Source organism: Urocitellus parryii, chromosome 6, assembly GCF_045843805.1.
Source record: "Urocitellus parryii isolate mUroPar1 chromosome 6, mUroPar1.hap1, whole genome shotgun sequence".
NCBI classification, from domain to species: domain Eukaryota; kingdom Metazoa; phylum Chordata; class Mammalia; order Rodentia; family Sciuridae; genus Urocitellus; species Urocitellus parryii.
Genome location: NC_135536.1, coordinates 112,293,422 through 112,313,172, shown reverse-complemented (window position 1 = coordinate 112,313,172; position 19,751 = coordinate 112,293,422). Strand labels below are relative to the sequence as shown.

At 55.3% G+C, this 19,751-nt stretch overlaps 1 protein-coding gene across 1 annotated transcript in view; it reads left to right on the top strand.

The window, feature by feature from the left end:
- Positions 1-19,751, top strand: part of Itga11 (integrin subunit alpha 11) — a 114,231-nt gene that overhangs the window by 42,226 nt on the left and 52,254 nt on the right. The window contains exons 3-5 of the mRNA XM_077799944.1: positions 10,414-10,514; positions 14,467-14,558; positions 17,171-17,285. Coding sequence (XP_077656070.1) covers positions 10,414-10,514; positions 14,467-14,558; positions 17,171-17,285 — 308 coding nt within the window. The remainder of the gene's footprint in view (positions 1-10,413; positions 10,515-14,466; positions 14,559-17,170; positions 17,286-19,751) is intronic.

Below are 19,751 nucleotides of genomic sequence, written 5' to 3'. Positions count from 1 at the left end.
ACTCACGGATTTGCAGCTCAGCTCCTCCTGTCCTTGCAAGGGACCTTCAGTGCCTAAATCTAAAGGAGTGACCGGTGGCAGGAGGCCCTAGCAAGCAGGTCGGGGCAATGCAGGGGAGCAGCGTGACACTTGTCAACACAGGTGGGTCCCTGACCTTCAGACGCCTCAGAGTTCTCTGGACAAGTGAGGGGCCAGGGAAGGGATGTGGGCTGAGGAGAGGGGCCGGGAGGAGGGCACAGGATGCGCTGCCACACTCTGTGGAGGCAGGGACTTGTCCAACCCTCTGGGCCCGCCCAGGAACAGTCTTCACCTTCACAATGACACACAGGCCCTGGCACCCTCTGGACTCAGAGCCGCCTCCCTCCCTGGGCCCAGCCCTGGCATCGTGCAGAGCTCCCTGGTGGCTGAGCCGGGGCCTCTCCCCCTGGGTCCCTGATAGCGTCGTTCTCCACACCCCGCCATCAGTGGACACAGGTCCCTCCGCGCTCCCCAGTCAGAGGGCGAGGACTGTGCTTCACACCTCTGCACCGTCACAGCACCAGGCACACAGGAAGCCCTGGTGGCCATTGCTTGGCAGTGATTCTGTCCAAGTCCTTCATTTTAGAGAAGCGGAAATTGAGGCCCAGGAGGGCAGGTGACTCAGCGCAGGCCACTCACCTCATCTGGAATAGATCAGAGTCAACCACAAACACATCAAAAGGCCGGGAACCAAGGAGTGTCCTTTTGGTCTCCGGGCCTTCTCCTCCTTCTGCACAACCCAGGTGCATGTGGTTGGTGGGAAGAGCCCTGGACGCAGTGGTGTACCTCAAGCCTCAGCCTCAGCCAAAACCCTGGCTTTCCTGGGCTCCGCTGTCTTTCTCTGTCCAGTGGGGATGGCCCTCGCTGCCCAGCCACCCCTGGTCGTGGGATGATGGAGGGAGCGTGGTGTGCACCCCAGTCACACGCTCACCAGGAACCCAAGGCAACACCTGCCTGGGGCGGAGGGCAGAGGAGCTGAGGCCCTTTCCCCGCTACCACGCAACAGCTAGGGAGCCACAGACCCACACACTCCAAGAAGTCAAACTGCACATTCCACGGAGGAACAGCTGTGCAAACTGCTGCGTTTCCCTTCCACTTTCAGAGGGGAGGGCTGTTATAACACTGAAAGGAAAAACCCTCTGAGCGTGACCTGGAAAGTCCAGGCATCATTTACTGGGCATGTCAAAAAGAGAAGGGGGGAGGTGACCCTGCTCGCTCAGCCCCTTTGGGGGGAACGGACCAAGGACATCTCCCTGGGAGATCGGTCCTAGAGTACACCAAGGACAGGGGTCATCTGCGAAGGGGACCCAGAGTGCTCACCCGAGCTCAGCTCCTGGCTGCTCCCCAAGAAGCAAAGTGAAGACACGCTTGTCACTGCAGAGGGAACAGCCTGGCCATCCGTGTGCTCACTTATTCACTCAACAAACCACCATGGAGCCTTGACTGTGTCCTAAGTGCCTTGACCAGCACTGAGGCAGAGTTAAATGTGGGTCAAGGTCTTGCTGCTCTCTGGAGGCAAATTATCAACAGGAGAGAAAAGACACGAGAGGCTCAAACAAAGCATTCGGGGAACTGAGGGAGCTGTTGGAGGAGAGATCAAGGGAAGCTTCCTGGAGGAAGAGGCTCCGAGGGGCAGGTTCCCTCAGAAAGTCTGGGATGAGGGGATTCATGCACCGAGGCCATCGGGGGCCTGTTGAGAATGGACATGAGCCTGGCATGGGCAGAGGTGCAGAGTGGGTGACGCCCTTTGACGAGATGGCACCAGCTGGCGCCTCCCGTTCCTCACAGCAGAGGGTCAGGTGCTTCTCTCCACCTGGACGAGGACGGGCTGTGCGGTGGCCCCCTCACTCTTCCCTCCTCTGTCCTAAGTACTGCTGCAGTTTAGGGGAAATGGCTGTAAGCTGAGGGGGACCCCAAAGCTGCCAGGAGCAAACCAGAGAGCCAGGCTTGTGAGATCAACGTCAGTGACATCGACTTGTCCACAGGCGCGTGCCCCAGACACAAGGCCCAGCCCCTGGAGTACCCACTGGGCGTGGGCTCTGGACCTGCGAGTCTTGGGCTGCACACAGCTAATGGTGCCCGGGAGCGTCTTCACTGATCTGCGTTGACGGAAGGCTTGTGTTACAGAAGGACGGCTTGAGGTCCCTTGAACAGCGGTCAATAGGGAAAGGCCAAACCGTCGGAGTCCCCGTCAACAGGACAGAGGTTTAAAGTCGACACCGGGCACCTCTCTGAAGCAGGGGGGCTGTGTGATGTCTCAGACAGGCCCCTCCTGATACCTGGGGCTGCAGCACCAGAGCAAGGGCCGTTCCAGCCCACGCGTCCCCTCTGTCCTTCCCTCCCTCTCTCTGACCAAGGGACCTCGCAGTGTGGACACTCCAGCCTGCACACCTCGATCTGTCCTCACCCCGGCAAACAGCCACTCTTTGGCTGGCACCGTCCGTGGTGTGATCTGCCATGAGAAAGACCCCGTGAGGAGGAGCTGGGAAGCAGGCCTGGGCTCTTGGGGGTCCTCGACGGTTAGGACCTCTCACCCCCTCAGAAGAGACACAGCCCCAGAAAGATTGGAGTGGGGTCCACAGCAGGGGCCTTGTCACAGGGTGCCATGGACATAAACTGATGCGAAAAGGTGTCCTTGTGAAAAATAATCAAGTGGGCCGGGCACACTGGCACACGCCTGTCATCCCAGCAGCTCGGGAGGCTGAGGCAGGAGGATGGCGTGTTCAAAGCCAGCTGCAGCAAGTGAGGCTCTGAGCAACTCAGTGAGACCTGTCTCTAAATAAAGTACAAAATAGGGCTGGGGTTGGGGCTCAGTGGCCAAGTGCCCCTGGGTTCAATCCTCAGTAACCCCCCAAAATAATAACCAATTGAGGAAAGTGTGTTTCGGAGCTATGGCTGTAGCAGGATTCCAGATTTCCTGTCCTGCATGTCATCAGATGATCGTCCCCACCCCGTGCTGATGGGCTGGCGGGGAAGGCCAGGTAGAGCCTTTCTGATTTGACTTCGCACAGATCCGCAGCGTAAATGCTGAACAGCAAACACTGATCACCTTTGTAATCGGAAAATAATTGAATCCTGCTTTTAAAATGTTGGAACCAGTTAATGGATGTAGGTATTTCTTACACGTTTCCTTTGACCAAGAGAAATATTGAAAAATGAGTAAATAAAACCAACGGAGGACGACTTCAGGACAACAGAGGAGGGAGCTGGAGTCAGAGCCCAGAGGGAGTTCAGAAGTGCTCCACCCCACAACAGAGGGGCTCCTGTCCCTCCAGAGGGTCAGAACCCTCTGGAGGCAGGCACGGGAACTTGCATTTGTCACTCTCCCGGGGGATCAATTCTGATGACCAGCCAGGCTAGGAACCACTTCCTTCGGAACCCCAGAGGGTAAGCAGCCCCATTTGGCAGATGAGGACACTGAGGCCCAGGGCAGTCCCCAGCTTTGTTTCCGGCCTCAGTGTGGCCTCTTTGGTTCCTCCACTAGAGCCTGCTCCACTCTCCCAGATGGGCCCAGGGGTTGGGACAAAAGTACCCCATGGTCCGTGGTCCCAAACTTCAGACCATGTGGTTTCAGTCACCTCTAAGCCAGATGACTGGCTCATCCCACGACAGCTCTACTGAAGGCCCTACTGTGTGCCTAGTGCTGCTGTGGAGTGGGGTGCCTGCAGGAGCAACCTGACGGGCAGGGTCCTGGCTCCTTGCCGCCCAGATGAAGAGCAGGTGGAGAACCCAGCAGCTGGGCCCAGTGCTGGGGTGAGGCGGGCAGTGACATGGGAGTGACAGGAGGTAGAAAGTCCTCTTGGGGGAGGTGTCCTTGGACCTAAGGGGTGACCGAGAAGGCCCCGTCTGGGCGCAGGGTGAAAGTGGGGCAGAGAAGCGCTCAGCAGTGAGGTGCTAAGGGCCTCAGAAGCGTGGAGAGAGGTGGGAATTCAGGGCCTTGGGCCCAGCATGGGCCACGGTGGCCGCGTCCCCGAGTGCACCCGCCCACGCTTCTCAGGTTCAAGTGTGCCTCAGCGTCTCTGGAGGGCTGCAGGAACAGTCACTGGGCCGCCTCCAGGTCCGGGTTCCACGGTGGTCTGGGCTGGAGCCCAGGCTGGGGCCTGTCCCACAGCCTCCCAGGGAGGCTGAGGCCTCTGGTCTGGGAGCCTCTGTGACCTCCACTGCTGGTTGTAATTACCAGCTGCCCGTCTGTCCCTATATCAACCCAGAGGCCCCCTAAAGGCAGGGAGGGTGTCCTGGTCACCATCCTGCCAGTGCTGGGTACAGTACTGAGGACTCAGTATATGTTCAGGAATCAACGAATGAAGGAGGGTGGGAATAGTCAGCCACACAAAATGATTCATAGAAAACCCTTGGAATCTAAGACTACAATGGGAATGTCCTAAGAGCAATCCAGAGAAACTGTGTCAGTGTATGGGAAGAGATTTACTACAAGGAATTGGTTCAAGTGAATACAGAGGCTGGCAAGACCATCATCCGTGGATGGTGGAGTCCACTCCAAAGACTGGCAGCCTGGAAATCCAGGAAAGCTGTTTCCATTCAAGTGCGAAGGCAGGGAAAGTCTGACCTCCCAGTTCAGTTGCAGTCAGGTGGGCAGAATCCCTTTTAGTTTAGCGCAAGTTCAACTGATTGGGCAAGGCCCACCTACCTTGGAGCAGGCGATCTGCTTGACTCAGTCTACAGATTTAAATGTTAGTACCAAAGACTTTCATGGAAATTTCCGATGATGTTTGACCCGGGTACCCTATGGCCTAGTCAAGTTGACATACAATTAACCATCACATATGTTTGTTGAAAACACTCACACAGGATTTCCATCTCGATGTGGGTTTTACAGAAGCAGGGAGAGTAGTGCTGAGAGAGGGAGGGTCCCCATTTTTCTGGACACCAGCACTCTAGGCCTTGCCAGGTGTCTGAGCCAAGGCCTGCAGAAGCCCTGCTTCCAGCCCAGCAAGGCCCTCGGTCCCCGGCAGACTCCCCCTGCACACAGGAGCCCCAGCCAGTGCCCACAAGCCCCTGTGCGCAGGCCCCGGCTTGCTGTGCTCAGCGCTGCCCGGCCCCATCTTGAGCGCATTAGCCACCAGCTCCCACTGGCTGGAGGAGATTACATTTTCCATGGAGAGAGTGGGAGAGAGCAAGGAATAGTCTCTCCTTTGTTCCCTGGAGCTCTTGCCCGAGCAAAACCCCCTCCCCAATGCCCCTATCTGATTTCAGAAAAGGAGAAATGAAGCCAGGAGAGACCTGGGACAAAAGGCCTGGTGTGGGTTTGAGCAGCGGGGGAGGGGCTGGGCAAGACACAGGTGACGGGAGAGGAGAAGAGCCAGGCCCCGAGGACGCCCAGCTGGCTTGGCAGAGGGCAGTGTCCCCAGGCTGGGCCCCTGAGCCTCCAGGTTGTTCCCTAGGGTGAAAGAGCACCTCGCGTGGAGCCCAGCTCTGGATGGGCCCTCCGCAGGCTGGTTACAGCCCCATGCTGAGCCTCAGGCACAATCGCCCTGCCAGCCTCACAGCTGTCCTGGTCATTAAAACCCATGGCTTCTGAGCTGCGTGGAACGTGAGTCATTAAAGTGAAATGGATCATCAGCGATCCCTGAATTTCTCAGAATGTGAGCGTCAGGCCTCACAGGGACGAAGCACCAGACTATCCAGGAAGGGGGCTAAGCCCACGTCTTTGCCCTTCCTAGGCAGCCCCCTGCCCACCTCCCAGCTCAGGACCAACTGCAGAGGCAGGTGGTCTTTCCCCCACACCCCGTGGCCTTCAGTGCTTGCGGCCTCAGGTGTCTGCGGTCTGCTGGGGAAGGACCGGGCTCACACCTGCCTCACCAGACACCACCAATGAAGGGCCTGGCGGGGCCTGGAGCTCCAGCCCCACCTCGGCTCTCCACCCTGTGCGGCTAGAGGAAGCACCCCTTGAGAGTTAGGACACCAAGCAGCAGCACAGCTGTGGCAGCTCCGAGGTCTGGGACCCAGCACTTCCTCGCTCTGGGCCCTGGATGCCCTCTGGGCCCTGGTTCAAGGTTGGCCCAAGGAAATTTCCCCAGCTCTCAGTCTCCCGGCCAGTCACCGGGTAACTAGAAACATCTGGAGCGCAGGGTACCCTGTCCAAGGGGCTGTTGTAAGTGGGATGCTCACAGAACAAAGGGGCTTCTGTTCCCCTGAGGCTGAGCGGTGGGCAGGGGACAGTTTTACACATTCAGTGACACAGAGAGAAATCACGTACTTGGTGTCGGTGATCCCACTGGGTGAACCTAGGGTGGGATGGGGTGGGGGATGCGCAGCATGGTAATACCTGGGATTTCTAAAGATACTTCTAGCTACATGGGTTTTCTTTTCCTTTGTCCACTCAAAAGTTAGGATTTTTTATTTATAATACATACATGCAAACCCAATCCAACCCCTTTCGCAGTTAATGGTAGTTGCTGCCCTTATATCTTTGACATTGAGCAGCAATGTGAACTTCCAGTGTACTCTGATCCGAGGGGTGACGATCTCAGCAGGTCTCCAGCTTCTTCTCCTCCCACACTCAGTGTCAGCTCACACCCCTCATCCTCACAGGGTGGCTGCCATCAGTCCAGGCCTTGCATCTACCCACCACAGCACCCAGAGAAAAAGACCAGCGTGGCCCCTGTGTCCTAAGCACAAGTCCTGAGCTTCACTCTGACCGGGATTACTGGAGTCACATGCCCTCGATGCTACCATCATTCTAGCTGGCAGATAAAACTGGTCCAACCTGAGCTAGGTGCACATTGACACTGACATAGACATTTACACATAGCATGGGACTGCATGTCACCTCTTTTTTATGACAGAAGATTGTAATTTTAAAAGCTGACCACCAAACCTGCCTGGAAGGATGGCGCTCAGGACAGGAAGAATTCACCTGAGCCGCACAGGCTTGGGGCTCCTTCTCTCAGCCTGTGTCCTGCTGGGAGCCACAGAGCCCAGCTCCTGGCAGGACCATGTGCAGCCTCCTCAGGTGGCCCCCTCCACCCTCCACGGTGAGCCTCCTCCCTCGGTGAGGCCCTGCTGCAGAGCCGAGGCTGAAATGCCGCTGCCAGTTCCCCATCAGCCTGCACCACCTCCCTGCGCCTTCACAGGAAGCTCCAGAGCCCCCAGCCGTGACTCACGCACAGAGCCCGTGGACAGGGCTCCATGCCCACCGCGACCTGCAGGGTTCGCTGCGTTGCCTGGTGCCCATGCCAGAAGAGATTGGGTGTCCCGTGGGCAAGAGGCACCACAGGCCTGGGGCTGCGGTGGCTGCATGAGGCTGAGCCACAGGGGGTAGCAGGGGCTGCCAGACCCCAGGAACCATTTGGCTGGTCTTGGCGGTGACGTGGACATTTTCCCTGCGCTGCAGCAGTTATCCCCTCAAAGTGAGACTGAATCATACCCTCCAAACCTCAAGCCCGACAGACACACGTAATGCCCACACCCCTGAATGGGGAGGAGGGCTGACCCCGGCCTCCCTTCACAACAAAGGAACATTTGGGGCAATGCAGGGAAGCTGTCCCACAAGAGCTCCAGTCTCAGCCTGGCCACAAGTGAACCGAGGGACCTCGGCCGGCTCCCTCTTGGGGCTTTGGTTTCTGCATCCATATTGTGGGTAGAGTAAGCCCTGCCCTGCTCCCCCAGAAAGTGCCAAGGAGCCCCAGAGAAATGAGTCTGGGGGAATGGAGATGAGAAGGACAAAGCCCTGTCCTGTTACAAACTTGGGGTCACAGTGACTTGGTGGATATGCTGCCAGATCGTCCCATCTTGGCCACTGCCGGGACACGTTTCCTCCAGGAAGCCACCAGTCTTATGTGTAACTTTCCCAGACGTGGCCCTGCTAGCCCCAGGCCTCCTAACACCGTGGCTTTCCACAGTCTTCCTGGGAGGATGGCAGGACCGGAATCGCTCACCCAACTCCAGAGCCAGGAAAACCAAGGTCAAAAAATTCAGTGATTTCTCAAGACCACTCAGCAAGCTAGGGACAGGCTGGGAGGAAGACCCCGCTCCTGGACTCCTGGCCCAAGGACCTCACCCTCTACGGGGTCCCTCCAAGCAGGCCACAGGGGCCTCAGAGGTCCACTTTACAGAGAAGAGCTGTGAGGGTCCCTCCCTCTCCAGGCTGGGTCAGAAGACAGCAGTGGCTTTTCTGATTTAGAACATGAAACCCCAAGGCTCCCAGAGACACCCTGAGGTGCTCCTTGGAGACACTCTGTTCAGAAAGCACCACCAGCCAGCAGTGTCTTCAGGAGAAGACGCCCCCAGGAGGACTCAGCCACCTGTCAGGGGGACCTTAAAGATGGAAGCAGCTGGAAAAGCTAGCAAGGAGCCCTTGATTGGAACTGGGGGTTGAACCCAGGGTGCTCTACCACTGAGCCACAACACCATCCATTTTATTTTTTGAAACAGGGACTGGCTAAGTTGCCCAGGCTGCCCTGGAACTTGCAATCCCCCTGCCTTAGTCTACTGGGAGTATAGCGTGGGCCAACACACTGGCTCAAGCTTCTTTACTGGCGGATCTCTCTCTCTCTCTCTCTCTCTCTCTCTCTCTCTCCCCCCCCCCATCCCTCCCCTCCTCTCCCCCCCCCTTTCTCTCTCTCTCTCCCCACCCCCACACCTCTCTGGAAAGAATGGAGCAGCCTTGACCGTGACACAATCACTCCCAGAAATAAGTAGCCAAAAATCATGTCGTCTAGACAAACAGATTTTATAGGTCCAATTAATTCCTGCCAGTCAAAAATAGGCATGTTTAATAAGGGGCTATATTTAGACTCTGTCATTATCTGGCTGCCCAGGGGAGAAACCTCAGTTCTTATTTCACAGACACTTAATTTCAAACAGAGTTCTGTCGATCTCCCCTTGGGACCAGGCTTCCTTTCCTCGCGCCCCGAGCTGGGCAGGGGTGGGGGCACCAGGCGTCTGACCACGAGAAGCTACTTACGTCCTGTGCTCCTGAGCCTGTGGCCATCTCCTCTCAACCATCCTAAGCCAGAAAACAGCTGAGGGACTTTTCTTTGGGCCACGTGATGGGTAGCAGGCAACTACCAAGAGAGCACTGTTTACAGGACTCTGGAATGTCTCCCTGGTCCCTCTGTCCCCAACTCCACCTATCTCTTCTTCACCCCCTGGAACTAGGAGCCTCCTGGGGCCATCGTGAGTGTGGCAGCCATCCCATCACAGCACTGCTGTCCCCGGGAAAGAGTACCCTCTCCCGTCACTATTGACCATTAAGGCCTGAGCAGAGAGCCGGCCGGCACCCGTGTCCTGGAGGGCCCTGGGTGTGCCAGAGGACCCTCATGAGCTGGAGGCTTCCCTTCAGGTCAGACCAGGACTCTTGTGGCCTTCCTGATGGTGCTGCCTTCAGGGCCCTGGAGATGATAGTGGAGGGGGCTGTCCAAGGTGGACATCTCCCTGACCTCAAAGGTGAGCCCACAGCCCAGGGTCATGGGCTTCTCCTCCCAGGCCCTGCCTCTAGGGCTCAGCCAGGCCAGGAAAAAGTGACTAATCACTATTCCCTAGAAATATGTACAAAGACCATTTGTTTCCTGTGGCTGCTGCAATAAATGTGCACAAATGAAATGGTTCAGAACAACAGAAACGTCTTCTCTCACAGACCTGGAGGTCAAAACCGAAGCAGTGGCCCCTCTGCCCGCCTCCTGAGACCCCCGGGGAGAATCCTTCCTCGGTTCTTCAGCTTCTGGGGGCTCCAGGCACCCCTTGGCATGTGGCAGCAGTCCAGCTCTGTCCTTCCATCTTCACTTGGCCTTCTCATGTACTTCTATTCTGTGTCCCTCATAAAGACACCTGTCATTGGATTTAGGGGCCACCTGGATAATCCAGGATGACCTCAACTCTAGGTCCTTAATTTTGTTCCATCTGCAAACCCCTTTCCTCCCAACAAGTTCACAAAGGTGAAGGCCCAAGCAGAAGCCCCAATTAGCAGGCCTCCCTGGCCACCCCTCCACCTTCCAGCTGCCTTGTCCACCTGAGCAAAGATACAGTGACCACTGAGCAACATGCCCAATCTGTCTGCCCAGCTGACAGATTCCCTGGTGAGATGAACAAGGGCCCTGCTGATAGTGACAGATAGTGACAGATGGGCAAGACTCTGGCTCCAAAAGCATCATTCCTTGGCAGCACGACCACCTCGACCCACCTCTCCACTTGACAAACTCCTAGTCACCTGTGAACACCCGGCCCCACCAGCACCCACTCCTTGGGCAGGGACTTGCCCCTCTTGTTTGTCGCAGGGCCTGTGTGGCCTTCCTCTCTGCATCTCCAGACCTCAGCGCCAGACCCCAGGGAAGCTGGATCGTGGTCCAAGCCTGAGGGTTGGCCCATGGCTGCTGCTCCAGGCCTCCTCCCGGCCCTGCCTCCCCAGCACCTCTGCTTTCTCCCCTTCCTCTGCAGGCTGGTGGTGGGCGCCCCTTTGGAAACCAATGGCCAGCAGAAGACAGGAGATGTGTACAAGTGTCCAGTGATCCAGGGGAACTGCACCAAGCTCAACCTGGGTAAGTGTGGCCGCTGCTCTCTTCTCAAAGAGGCCGCCTCGTCCAGTGTGGAACAAGCTCTGAGGCATGTCCATGCTCACGGTCCCCCGGCTCCTCTCAGCTGCCCCGTGAGTGGCCCTGGCTGTTCTCACTGCCCTGATATTACACAGGAGGAAGCCAAAGCCTGGGGAGGAAGCAAGTCCCCTCAGTCACGTGGCTTGTCGGGGCCAGATGGGCTTCGAAGCCAGGCCTCTGGCGTCCGAGGCTGCGGCTCTTTGAGTTTTCTCTCCCAGCAGGAGAAAACCATTTCCTGTCTTCTTTCTGATTTTGAAATACTAACAGCAGTAGCTGACACTCAAGGATACTAGATAATGTCCACCATCTGTGGGCACTTTTAAGGTATTTTGGTTCACTTAACCCCCTCAACACCCATCTGAGATGGAACTATTGGACAGAAGACAGAGCGATAGCACTTAAAGTGAGGGCACCTGTCCCACGTTGCCCAGTGAGCGCGCAGCAGGGCCTGGACTCCAGTCCACCATCTTTGGCTGTGCTAACCACTGAACATTACTGCCTTTCTGAACAAAGGCTTTTCCTACTAAAGTGCTCTCAGGCCTATTCTGGAGCAGGAGGACAGGAGATGCTGGGAGCAGCCACAGTCTCCAGAGCCCTCAAAATCCACTGGGGTGCACCATGTGTATCCACTAAAGCACTTCCATTTTGTCCTAAAAGTCAGACCAGGCGGGCCATGGCTCTACCCTCAGAAGGGACCCGTCTCCTGTGGGCTGAGGAGCTGTAGCTCTAGGCACACCCCCAGAGGACTGGCCTTCCCCAGGGCCAGGATGCTGGACCTCCCCATCCTCCTCTTCCAGGAGGTGCCTCTGCCCTAGAGCATCCCATGGTGTCCCTGGGGGTGGAGGACAGGAGGGCAGCAGGGCCTGCAGGAGGACGTGCTGGAGACTAGAGAGTTAGCAGATGAACAAGAGGAAAAGCCCAAGAGTCCATCAGATCCCCGGGTGGCCAGCTGCCTGTCACATGGTGCTGGAGGCCCCTGCCGTCCACATCTGGGTCAGCACCATGGGTGGGAAGTTCAGAACCCAGCTCTGCAGTGAGTCAGCAGAGCAGGGGAGGGAGCCTGGCTGGTGGCCTCCGGTCTGGTCATCTGAAGGGACCCAGGTGGGCTTCCCCTTCCAGCTGTCCAAGCTGTTTGCTGTGAGGCCGGGGAGCTCACAGCCTCTCTCTGAGCCTCGATTTGCTCGTATGTAAAGTGGGCAGGGTGAATTCAACAACCCTAGGGTCTGTTCCAGATCTACTCTGCCCTCAACCTTTTTTTTTTTTTAGAGCTGGGGATTAAACTCAGGGCCTCAATTACACTAGTCAAGCGCTCCACCACTGAGCCCCAGCCCTGGCCCCTCTGCCCCTCTACCTTTAATGAGTATTAATAGGTACGAAGCACTGTGCTTGTTAGTGATTGGGGTGCAGCAGGGAATGAGAAGCCAAGGGCCCTACTGGGAGGGGACAATGCATAAATAGACAAAGGATAATTTTAGGTGGAATAAGTGCTGTACAATAAGCCAGGAAGTGGTCAGGCAGGGAAGGCCTTTCTCAACAGGTAATATTTAAGCAAAGGCCTGACAGTGAGAAGGAGTAAGATGGCGGTAAAGTATTCCAGACAGAGGGAGAGCAAGTACAAAGGCCCTGAGGTAGGAGTTAGTTTGCTCCATTGGAGAATGCAAAGAAAGGCCATTTATGAAGTTGGCGCAGAGGGAACAAAGGAGGGGATGGGAGAGGTGGACACTGTACTCAGGACTCAGGCCACTGTGAGAAGTTCCTGGGACGGGCAGGGTATGGGCACAGAACTAATCATTTTGTTCTGCCTATTGCTCTGTCTTCCTATGTGAACCCCATTTCCCTCCAGAAGGAGAAAGAGACATAAAACCCTGGAAAACATTTCTGAGCTGGGGCACAAGCCCAGGAGGTAGTGAGGAGCAAAGTGAGTTGGGACGGAGGAAAACTGTCTTCATTTGAAGGATGGTTCTCTCTCTCCTGCTGAGGAAAAAAAAAAATGCAGGGCAGGAAGACCATCTGCCAGTTTATCCCACAGTGGAAAACCAGGGCGGGGGCGCCTGAGTCCTGGGTTTCCCCGGCCTCTCCAGGCACTGGGCGGCCCTGAGCCAGGAGTTCTTCTGTCTCCAGGGAAAGCTCGGCGGCCTGTCAGTCACTCACACGTCAGTGTGGTCGAGCCTCTCCCTTGGCAGCCCTCCCTCGCACCTGGATGAAGTCAGGGTCTTCAGTGAGGGACGGGGTGGAGGAGGTGACATGATGCTGGACGGCAGACCCCACGAAGGCAGGGGCTTCTGCCGGGGGACCTTCCCCAGATCTGCAGAAGAGGGCACCCGTCTCTCCATTGGTAGAAGCAGGAGGAAGCAGTTCTGGGACCCGAGTCCCCGTCCTCCAGCACAGGGGTCTTTCCCCGTGCCTTCTGCCCCTGGCAGTGCCACCTCAGCATGGACTTCAGTCCCAGGGCAGAGGAAGGAGAGAAGGCAGCAGGGAGGGTGACGAGGCCCCTCCACAGACCGAGGGCAGACTCCTCCTCGCTGGCTGGGCTGGAGTTTCCGGGCAGATCTTGGAGCCTCCTCTGCGGTCCCCACTGCCACTGTGAGGCCGTCAGGTGGGGAATAAACTGAGGGCGTGACCTCCTGTGGCTGGGCTCAAGTCCCCGCTCTATTTACCAGGGAGTGACCCTGCGGAAGCCCCCGACCCTTTCCCTACTTTGACTTCCTTACCTGTAAGATGGCCAGGGTGCCACCGGGACCCCCCAGGACAAGAGGAGGTCCCAGGCAGGCAGGTGTGTGCAGAGCTCAGGGGGGACCAGGCCCCTCAGACCCCCAGGCTGCTCCTCTCACTTCCTCTCTGGCCTGTTTGCACAGACAAAAAAGAAAACAATCCCAGTCGCTGGGCACAGCCAAGGGGGCTGGATTTGATTTCCTAAGAGCCTCGATGAAAACCCAGGGAAACCCAAGGAAAGAAATAACAAACTTGCTGCCCCCTCCCTCTGGCCACAGGGCAGTCACGTGTCCGCCCCACCCCCAGGGCCTGCCCTGCCAGTCCTTGCTGACCTGTGCCCCTGGGTGACAGGCCACCTCTTTATATCTAGTCACCCACAAAGCAGAACACAAACTATTCTGAGTGGAGGGTCCCAAAGCCCCCCGTGCAGGGAAGACACGAGGTCTCTCCTGGCAGCAGGTCAGGACTGACACACTCCAGCCCCGCCCTCTCTCTTCCTGTCAGTACACACACACACACACACACACACACACACACACACGCCACTTCTGGGGGATTCAAGCTCATGTTTCTTCCCTTCAGTGTCTTGATGGAAGGATCCAGAAAACCCTAACTGATGTAATTGTTTTGGGTTCTAATCCACCACAGCCAACCCCCTGCCTGCACCTGGCAGGATGATAGCCCTTTCCCGGAGTATCCCACTTGGCAGTCAGATACAGACTGCGAGGCCTAGAAAGCTCCAGAAGTCTCCTGTCCAGTTGTCCTTGTGAGAGGGAATCTCTCCATCACCCTCTGTCACTGTGGCAGATGAGCAGAGAAGGGAGCCTGAAAGAGCAGGACCAGGGTTGGCAAGTGTCGGTGGAAGGGACGCTGCCTCAGTGGGCACCATGGTGTGTTTGGGGTGGGCACAGGGGGACGTTGGGGCCCAGTCAGATGACTGGTAGAGGAGAAGGCCTGGACTGGAGGAAGGCTCTGCCGTGGGTTTACTGTGTGATCTTCAACCATTGCTTGGCCTCTCTGAGACTCAGTTTGCACATCTCCCAGGGACCTGTAAGGAAGGAATGAGATGGTGTCTGGGGAGCAAGGGGACCCAGGCTCCTCAGGGACCAGCAGCAGCAGAAGCAGCAGCTCTGGGCGGAGGGTGGGCAGGAGGGGGCTGCAGGCTAAGCATCTCCCCCGTCCCCAGGAAGGGTCACCCTATCCAACGTGTCTGAGCGGAAGGACAACATGCGCCTCGGCCTGAGCCTCGCCACCAACCCCAAGGACAACAGCTTCCTGGTAAGAGCCACCCGCCCCACTGTGCTGCCCAGCCCTCCCTGCCCACCCAGACCTGCTGCATGGAGTGAGAGAGGTCTGGGATTGAAAGTCCTCACACCCCATCGGCACCTCAGACTCGCTCACTCCACCCAACTCCACCCCAGGCCCAGCAGAAGGAAGCCCCTCCACAGGCTTCTGCCTTTCCTGGTGTCTGAGGGGACACCCAAACACCCAGGGAAGTGTCAGTTTGGAGGGGACAGTTCAGGCAGAAAAAAGGATTGAGCCCTTTGTGTGCATACCCAGGGTAGAGGAGCAGCTGGAAAAGGGACAAGGATAAACACAGCCAACGCTGACAGGGACCATCCATTCCTTGGGAAGCCAGTTTCCTGGGGCAGAGGCCAAATCCCACATTGAATAAAAGAAACAAGACATGTCACTCCACCTAAGACTGTAGGGAAACCAGAAATGAAGAGACACAGATGCACTGCCACCCAGGGAAGGGATATGGAATGGCAGGCCATCTGGACATCTGGGATTGAATGTGGCAGGCTGGGAGAGGTTCCTGTTTTGTTTTACAGACAGGTCCTAGCAAAGAAGAAAGAAAAGAAGGTGTCTGGGCTGCAGTGGCAAAAACGCTCATTTGTTTAGACAACTTTTTGAGCACCTAGAGTGTACTGAGCCCAGTGCAGGCCCCTGGGGACTCAGCAGTGCCCAGAGCTCCTGCTCCTGGTTCTGGTTGGAAGAGAAGCAAATAAGTAACACATGTGATGCTGGGGACAGGAAGACATCAGTGGGCCATCTTGGGGGTCTGTCCCCTACCCCAGGAGCACACGCCAGCACTGACTACATTCTGGGAGCTCAGTGGCATAACTGATGGGCAGCACCTGCTCCCTGCCAAAATGGGTGATGCTTGGTGCTCCAAACAGGATCCTTCTGGGCCTGATAGTTCCTACATGAGGAGATTTCAGGAAAAAATTACCCCAGAAAGTTCAACACAAGGTACCACCCACTTTTAAATGGGGGCGGGGGGGGGGGCTTGTGTCACTCTCTGTTTTTGTCCATCAGTCCATTTCTGCTGGCAGATGAGACCTCTGGGGTGTGCAGCACCAGGCATCAGGATGCTTCCATATACGTGCATGTCAGGTCCTCCATTATCCCCAACCACAGGCAAAGCAGGGCCCCACCCCGTCCACACACACATCCTTTAGGGCCTTTGTCTCCACTCCCTTTTCTGCCTGAAGCTCCTTGTCACATTCTCACTGACTTGATTTCACTTACTTCACAAGGTGGGATGAGCTCTAAGAGGACTCCTCTTGGAGCTTGGAGCTCCCTGGGAGCAGCTTTTAGCCTAATATGGTAGCCCAATCCTGTAACCCCAGCTACTCAGGAGGCTGAGGCAGGAGAATTGCAAGCTCCAGGCCAGCCTGGGTAACTTAATGAGACCCCGTCTCAAAATAAAAAGAACTGGGGATGTAGCTCAGTGGAAGAGCATCTTTGGATTTAATTCCCAGTACCATAAAGAGAAATTAAAATAAATAAGTGCCTGATTCTTTGTTAACTCATTCACTCATCCATTCCTCGATTCACTCATCAGTCCAACCCCTGCCAATCATCCACCCCTCTATTCATGTATCCATTCAATCATTCATCTACACATCTGTCTACACCTCAGTCCAGTTACTCACCCTTCCATTCAGACATCCATTCTTCCATCCATCATCCACCCATCCACCATCTGTATACCCATTCATTCACCGTCCATCGGTCGTCTACCCAGCTATTCATCCATCGTCTTTCCATCTACCCATCCATCCTTCCATTCTTTATTCCCTCCTTTATTCCAAAATAATTGACAGCAGTTTCAACAAAAGACACAGATAAATCATAATCTTTAAATGTAGGTTAAAAAGAAAGCTAATTAAAGAAGTGGTTTGGGAGAACAATTCCTCCCCTAAACCGAAGGAAATTACTGCACAAAACAGCCTGGGGTGTCCTGAGAGCAGGACAAAAATGGAGGCATGGAGCTGAGTTTCCATTTTTAACAACCCTACCTCTGAGAGAGACTCATCACTTCAGTCCTCCAATGAGGGTGTGACATCAATGCTTTTGGGTGCAAATTTTACAGAAATAGCAAAGACCTTTTTTTTTTTTTTTTTCATCTTTCCCTAGTAAGAGCATGGCATGTTGTTGGGACCCAGTCCTGGAAAATTGCCCAGTAAGGACCATCAGGTGGCCTCTGCAGATAAAGGATCTTGCCTAGTGACCCTTGAAGGGTCCACTCCCACGACTGTGGAGTGTCCCTAGATTTTCCCTAGATCCTATGTGGTGGGTGGGGTGGGCAGTTGGAGGAAGAAGAGTCACACCCTAAATAACAAAATGGAGAACGAGGTCTTGAAATCACAACAAAGGAGGACTCCAAGACTGGTAGCTCCCCATTACCCCTGACACAAAGGGAGCTGGTGCACACTGCAGCAATGGTGAGACTCAACAGAGACCCTCTCACCCCTGGGGACAACGACACTCTGAGAAAGGATGTCTGCCAGGGTCACGGAGGTTGGGGCTAGACCATGGGCCGTTGGGCCGGGCCCTCTCTGCCTCACCCACTGACCAGGGGCCTGCACTGTACTTCTCAGGCCTGCAGCCCCCTCTGGTCTCACGAGTGTGGAAGCTCCTACTACACCACAGGGATGTGCTCAAGAGTCAACTCCAATTTCCGGTTCTCCAAGACCGTGGCCCCAGCTCTTCAAAGTAAGTGGCTTCAGATCTACAGATGGGCTGAGCTGGGGACAGTCTTGGAAGGCTTGGGGCTCTGGTCACTGTTATCCTGGCTACAGAGCAGCATTTGGTTGGACTCTAGTTCCGCCCTGCCCCAGCCCTTGGGATGACCTAGGATCAGGTCACTTGGTTGGGCCTCTGTGGGATCATGTTCCTGGTGTGCCCCCCCCCCACAGTGTGATGGTGGGAGAGAAAGAACTAGGATTGTGAAGACAGCCCTGGCACCAAGGGCGCCTCACTGCGAAGACCCTTTGCATGAGAGGGGTTGCCAGGCCGCCACGTGCCACAGACCGTCCCCAGGCGCCATTCACTTAGACTGTAATGCATATAATGCTCCTGGTGTTGAGTAACACCCAGCAGGAGGAGAGCCATGGGGTAGAGAAAGGTCCTTGGCAATGATTATGCTGGATCCGTTCTCCCGGGCTTCGGGGAGTTCAGCACAGCTTGCCCAGGGCTTCGTGGAAAACAAACCTTCCCTCATTCCCCAGCCACCAAGAAATCTGGGGAACTGGTGCTCAGACCTCACCCCAGAAAGCCCAGACGCCTTGGCTCTGAGCCCTGCTGTTTCCTCTGTGCTAAACACCCTCACCCAAGCAGCTGCTGCCCGTTTTATGGAGGGTGAGGGGATTAGCACCTCTGCTTGCAAGCAGCCTCCCTCCAAACAATGGGGCCAGTCAGGGGTGGAAAGATGGAGGAGGGAGGAGGAGGAAGGTCAGTCTAACAGGGGCTGACGAGTAGTCCTCTTAGGGCAACGAGGAGGACACTAAAGGGCAGGAAAGGCAGTGCCAGAGCACAGGAAGAGGCCCACATCAGGCACGCGGGTTTCCACTGGGAACATCATGTCCCTAGAGCCACTGTTCTCTACAAATGGAAATTTGACCATTCCAGCCTCCCTAAGCCTCCTCTAGCAGAGGCCTCCTGGCCCAGCCAGCCAGCAGTGTCCTGACAGCTGATCAAATACAGACGCCAGGCCACCCCGTGTAGACTGCAACCCAGTAGGTGTGGGATAGGCCCTGGTGTGCGTGGAGAGAGGAGGGCGGGGGACCTCCCCAAGAGAGTGTTCAGCCAAGTCGTTCAGGAACCGCAGACCAAAAGCCGCATTCTTCCCAAGGTGTCTTTTTTTAAAAAGTTGAAATTGTAAGAAAGAAATCAGTGATAAAAACTGCATTCTAATAATAAAGATAGTTTAAAAATAAAAGAAACCTAATCCCTCCCAGGAGATCATAAACTCCTCCAAATCAAGTCATTTGGTCTAGTCTCCCTCCGTGGCTGCCAACGCCGGGCAGAGTTCTGGCGTATCAGGTGCTCAGTCCAAATGTGTTGAGCTAAACCAAACTGGAAAAAGACAACTCCATCTGGCTCAGTCAGGCCAGAGTGTCAGGTCACTGCCAGCTGTACACAACAAGCCAGTGGCAAGGTGTTGAGCCTCCCAGTCACCCAACATTTCCCAAGTGCTCCATCAAACTCAAAGCGCCAACAAGCCCCTGGGCTGAAAGCCACCACCTTCCTCTACCTGGGAACACGGAGTTCCACAGGACACTTTCACTATGCAAGGATGCGGGGAATGGCTAACACAGGACAGGCTCCCAGCATGGTTAAGGAAGACCTTCTAACAGTGTGAGAGTTCCACCGTGAAATAAGCAGATGCCCAGATACATCATGTAGGCTATCTTCCAAAGTAACCCTGACCATCAGCAAATGTTGCTTAGATTTTAAGTCTTTTTTTGAATATTTGTTACAGTGCCCACGTCTGATTCATTTTCTTTGTTAATTTTTATTATCCCCTTTAACTTGGTATTAATATGAAAAAATATAAAGCAAGCTTTATGTTCAGACGTAAAGGCCGAGAGCTTGACCAGATGAGGTCACTGCCACATTAACTCAGTGATTTACTTTTAATAAATAAATAAAAATAGAATCAACTAAGATTTCTTGAGCTTTGTGCCCAACCCTTTAGAAGAATCTTGCTAGTTCCTCGTGGCAACTGCTATTTATTTTTATGCCTCTTTCAGTGCAGAGAAAACTGATGCTAAGAGGTTACATGACTATCCACAGGTCACACAGCTAGTGAGTGGTGAGCCCAGGAGTCAAAATCACCTGAGGTCAGAATCCAGATTCTTAGTCCTCCCTAAATGTGAAATCCTCTCATTCGGGCTGCCAGTGGTGAAAGCCAGAGGCTTGTTTCAGTGAAGCAAATGACAAGAGGCCCTCATGTGGGCAGAGCCACCTGCCTGGGAAGCTTTGACCAATTGGCACTGGTCAGTTCCTAATCAAGAGCAGAGGTGGTCAGGCTTCTTTTTTGTTTTGATCAAACAGCCCACAGAGTGGTAGAACAGAGCCAGGAAACCCCAGACGCGTCATTCACATTCCCCAAACATGCTGAGCCCAAGGTGCTCCTCAGTCCAGGGAATGACACACAGGTAGCAGTCAATTCTTCTG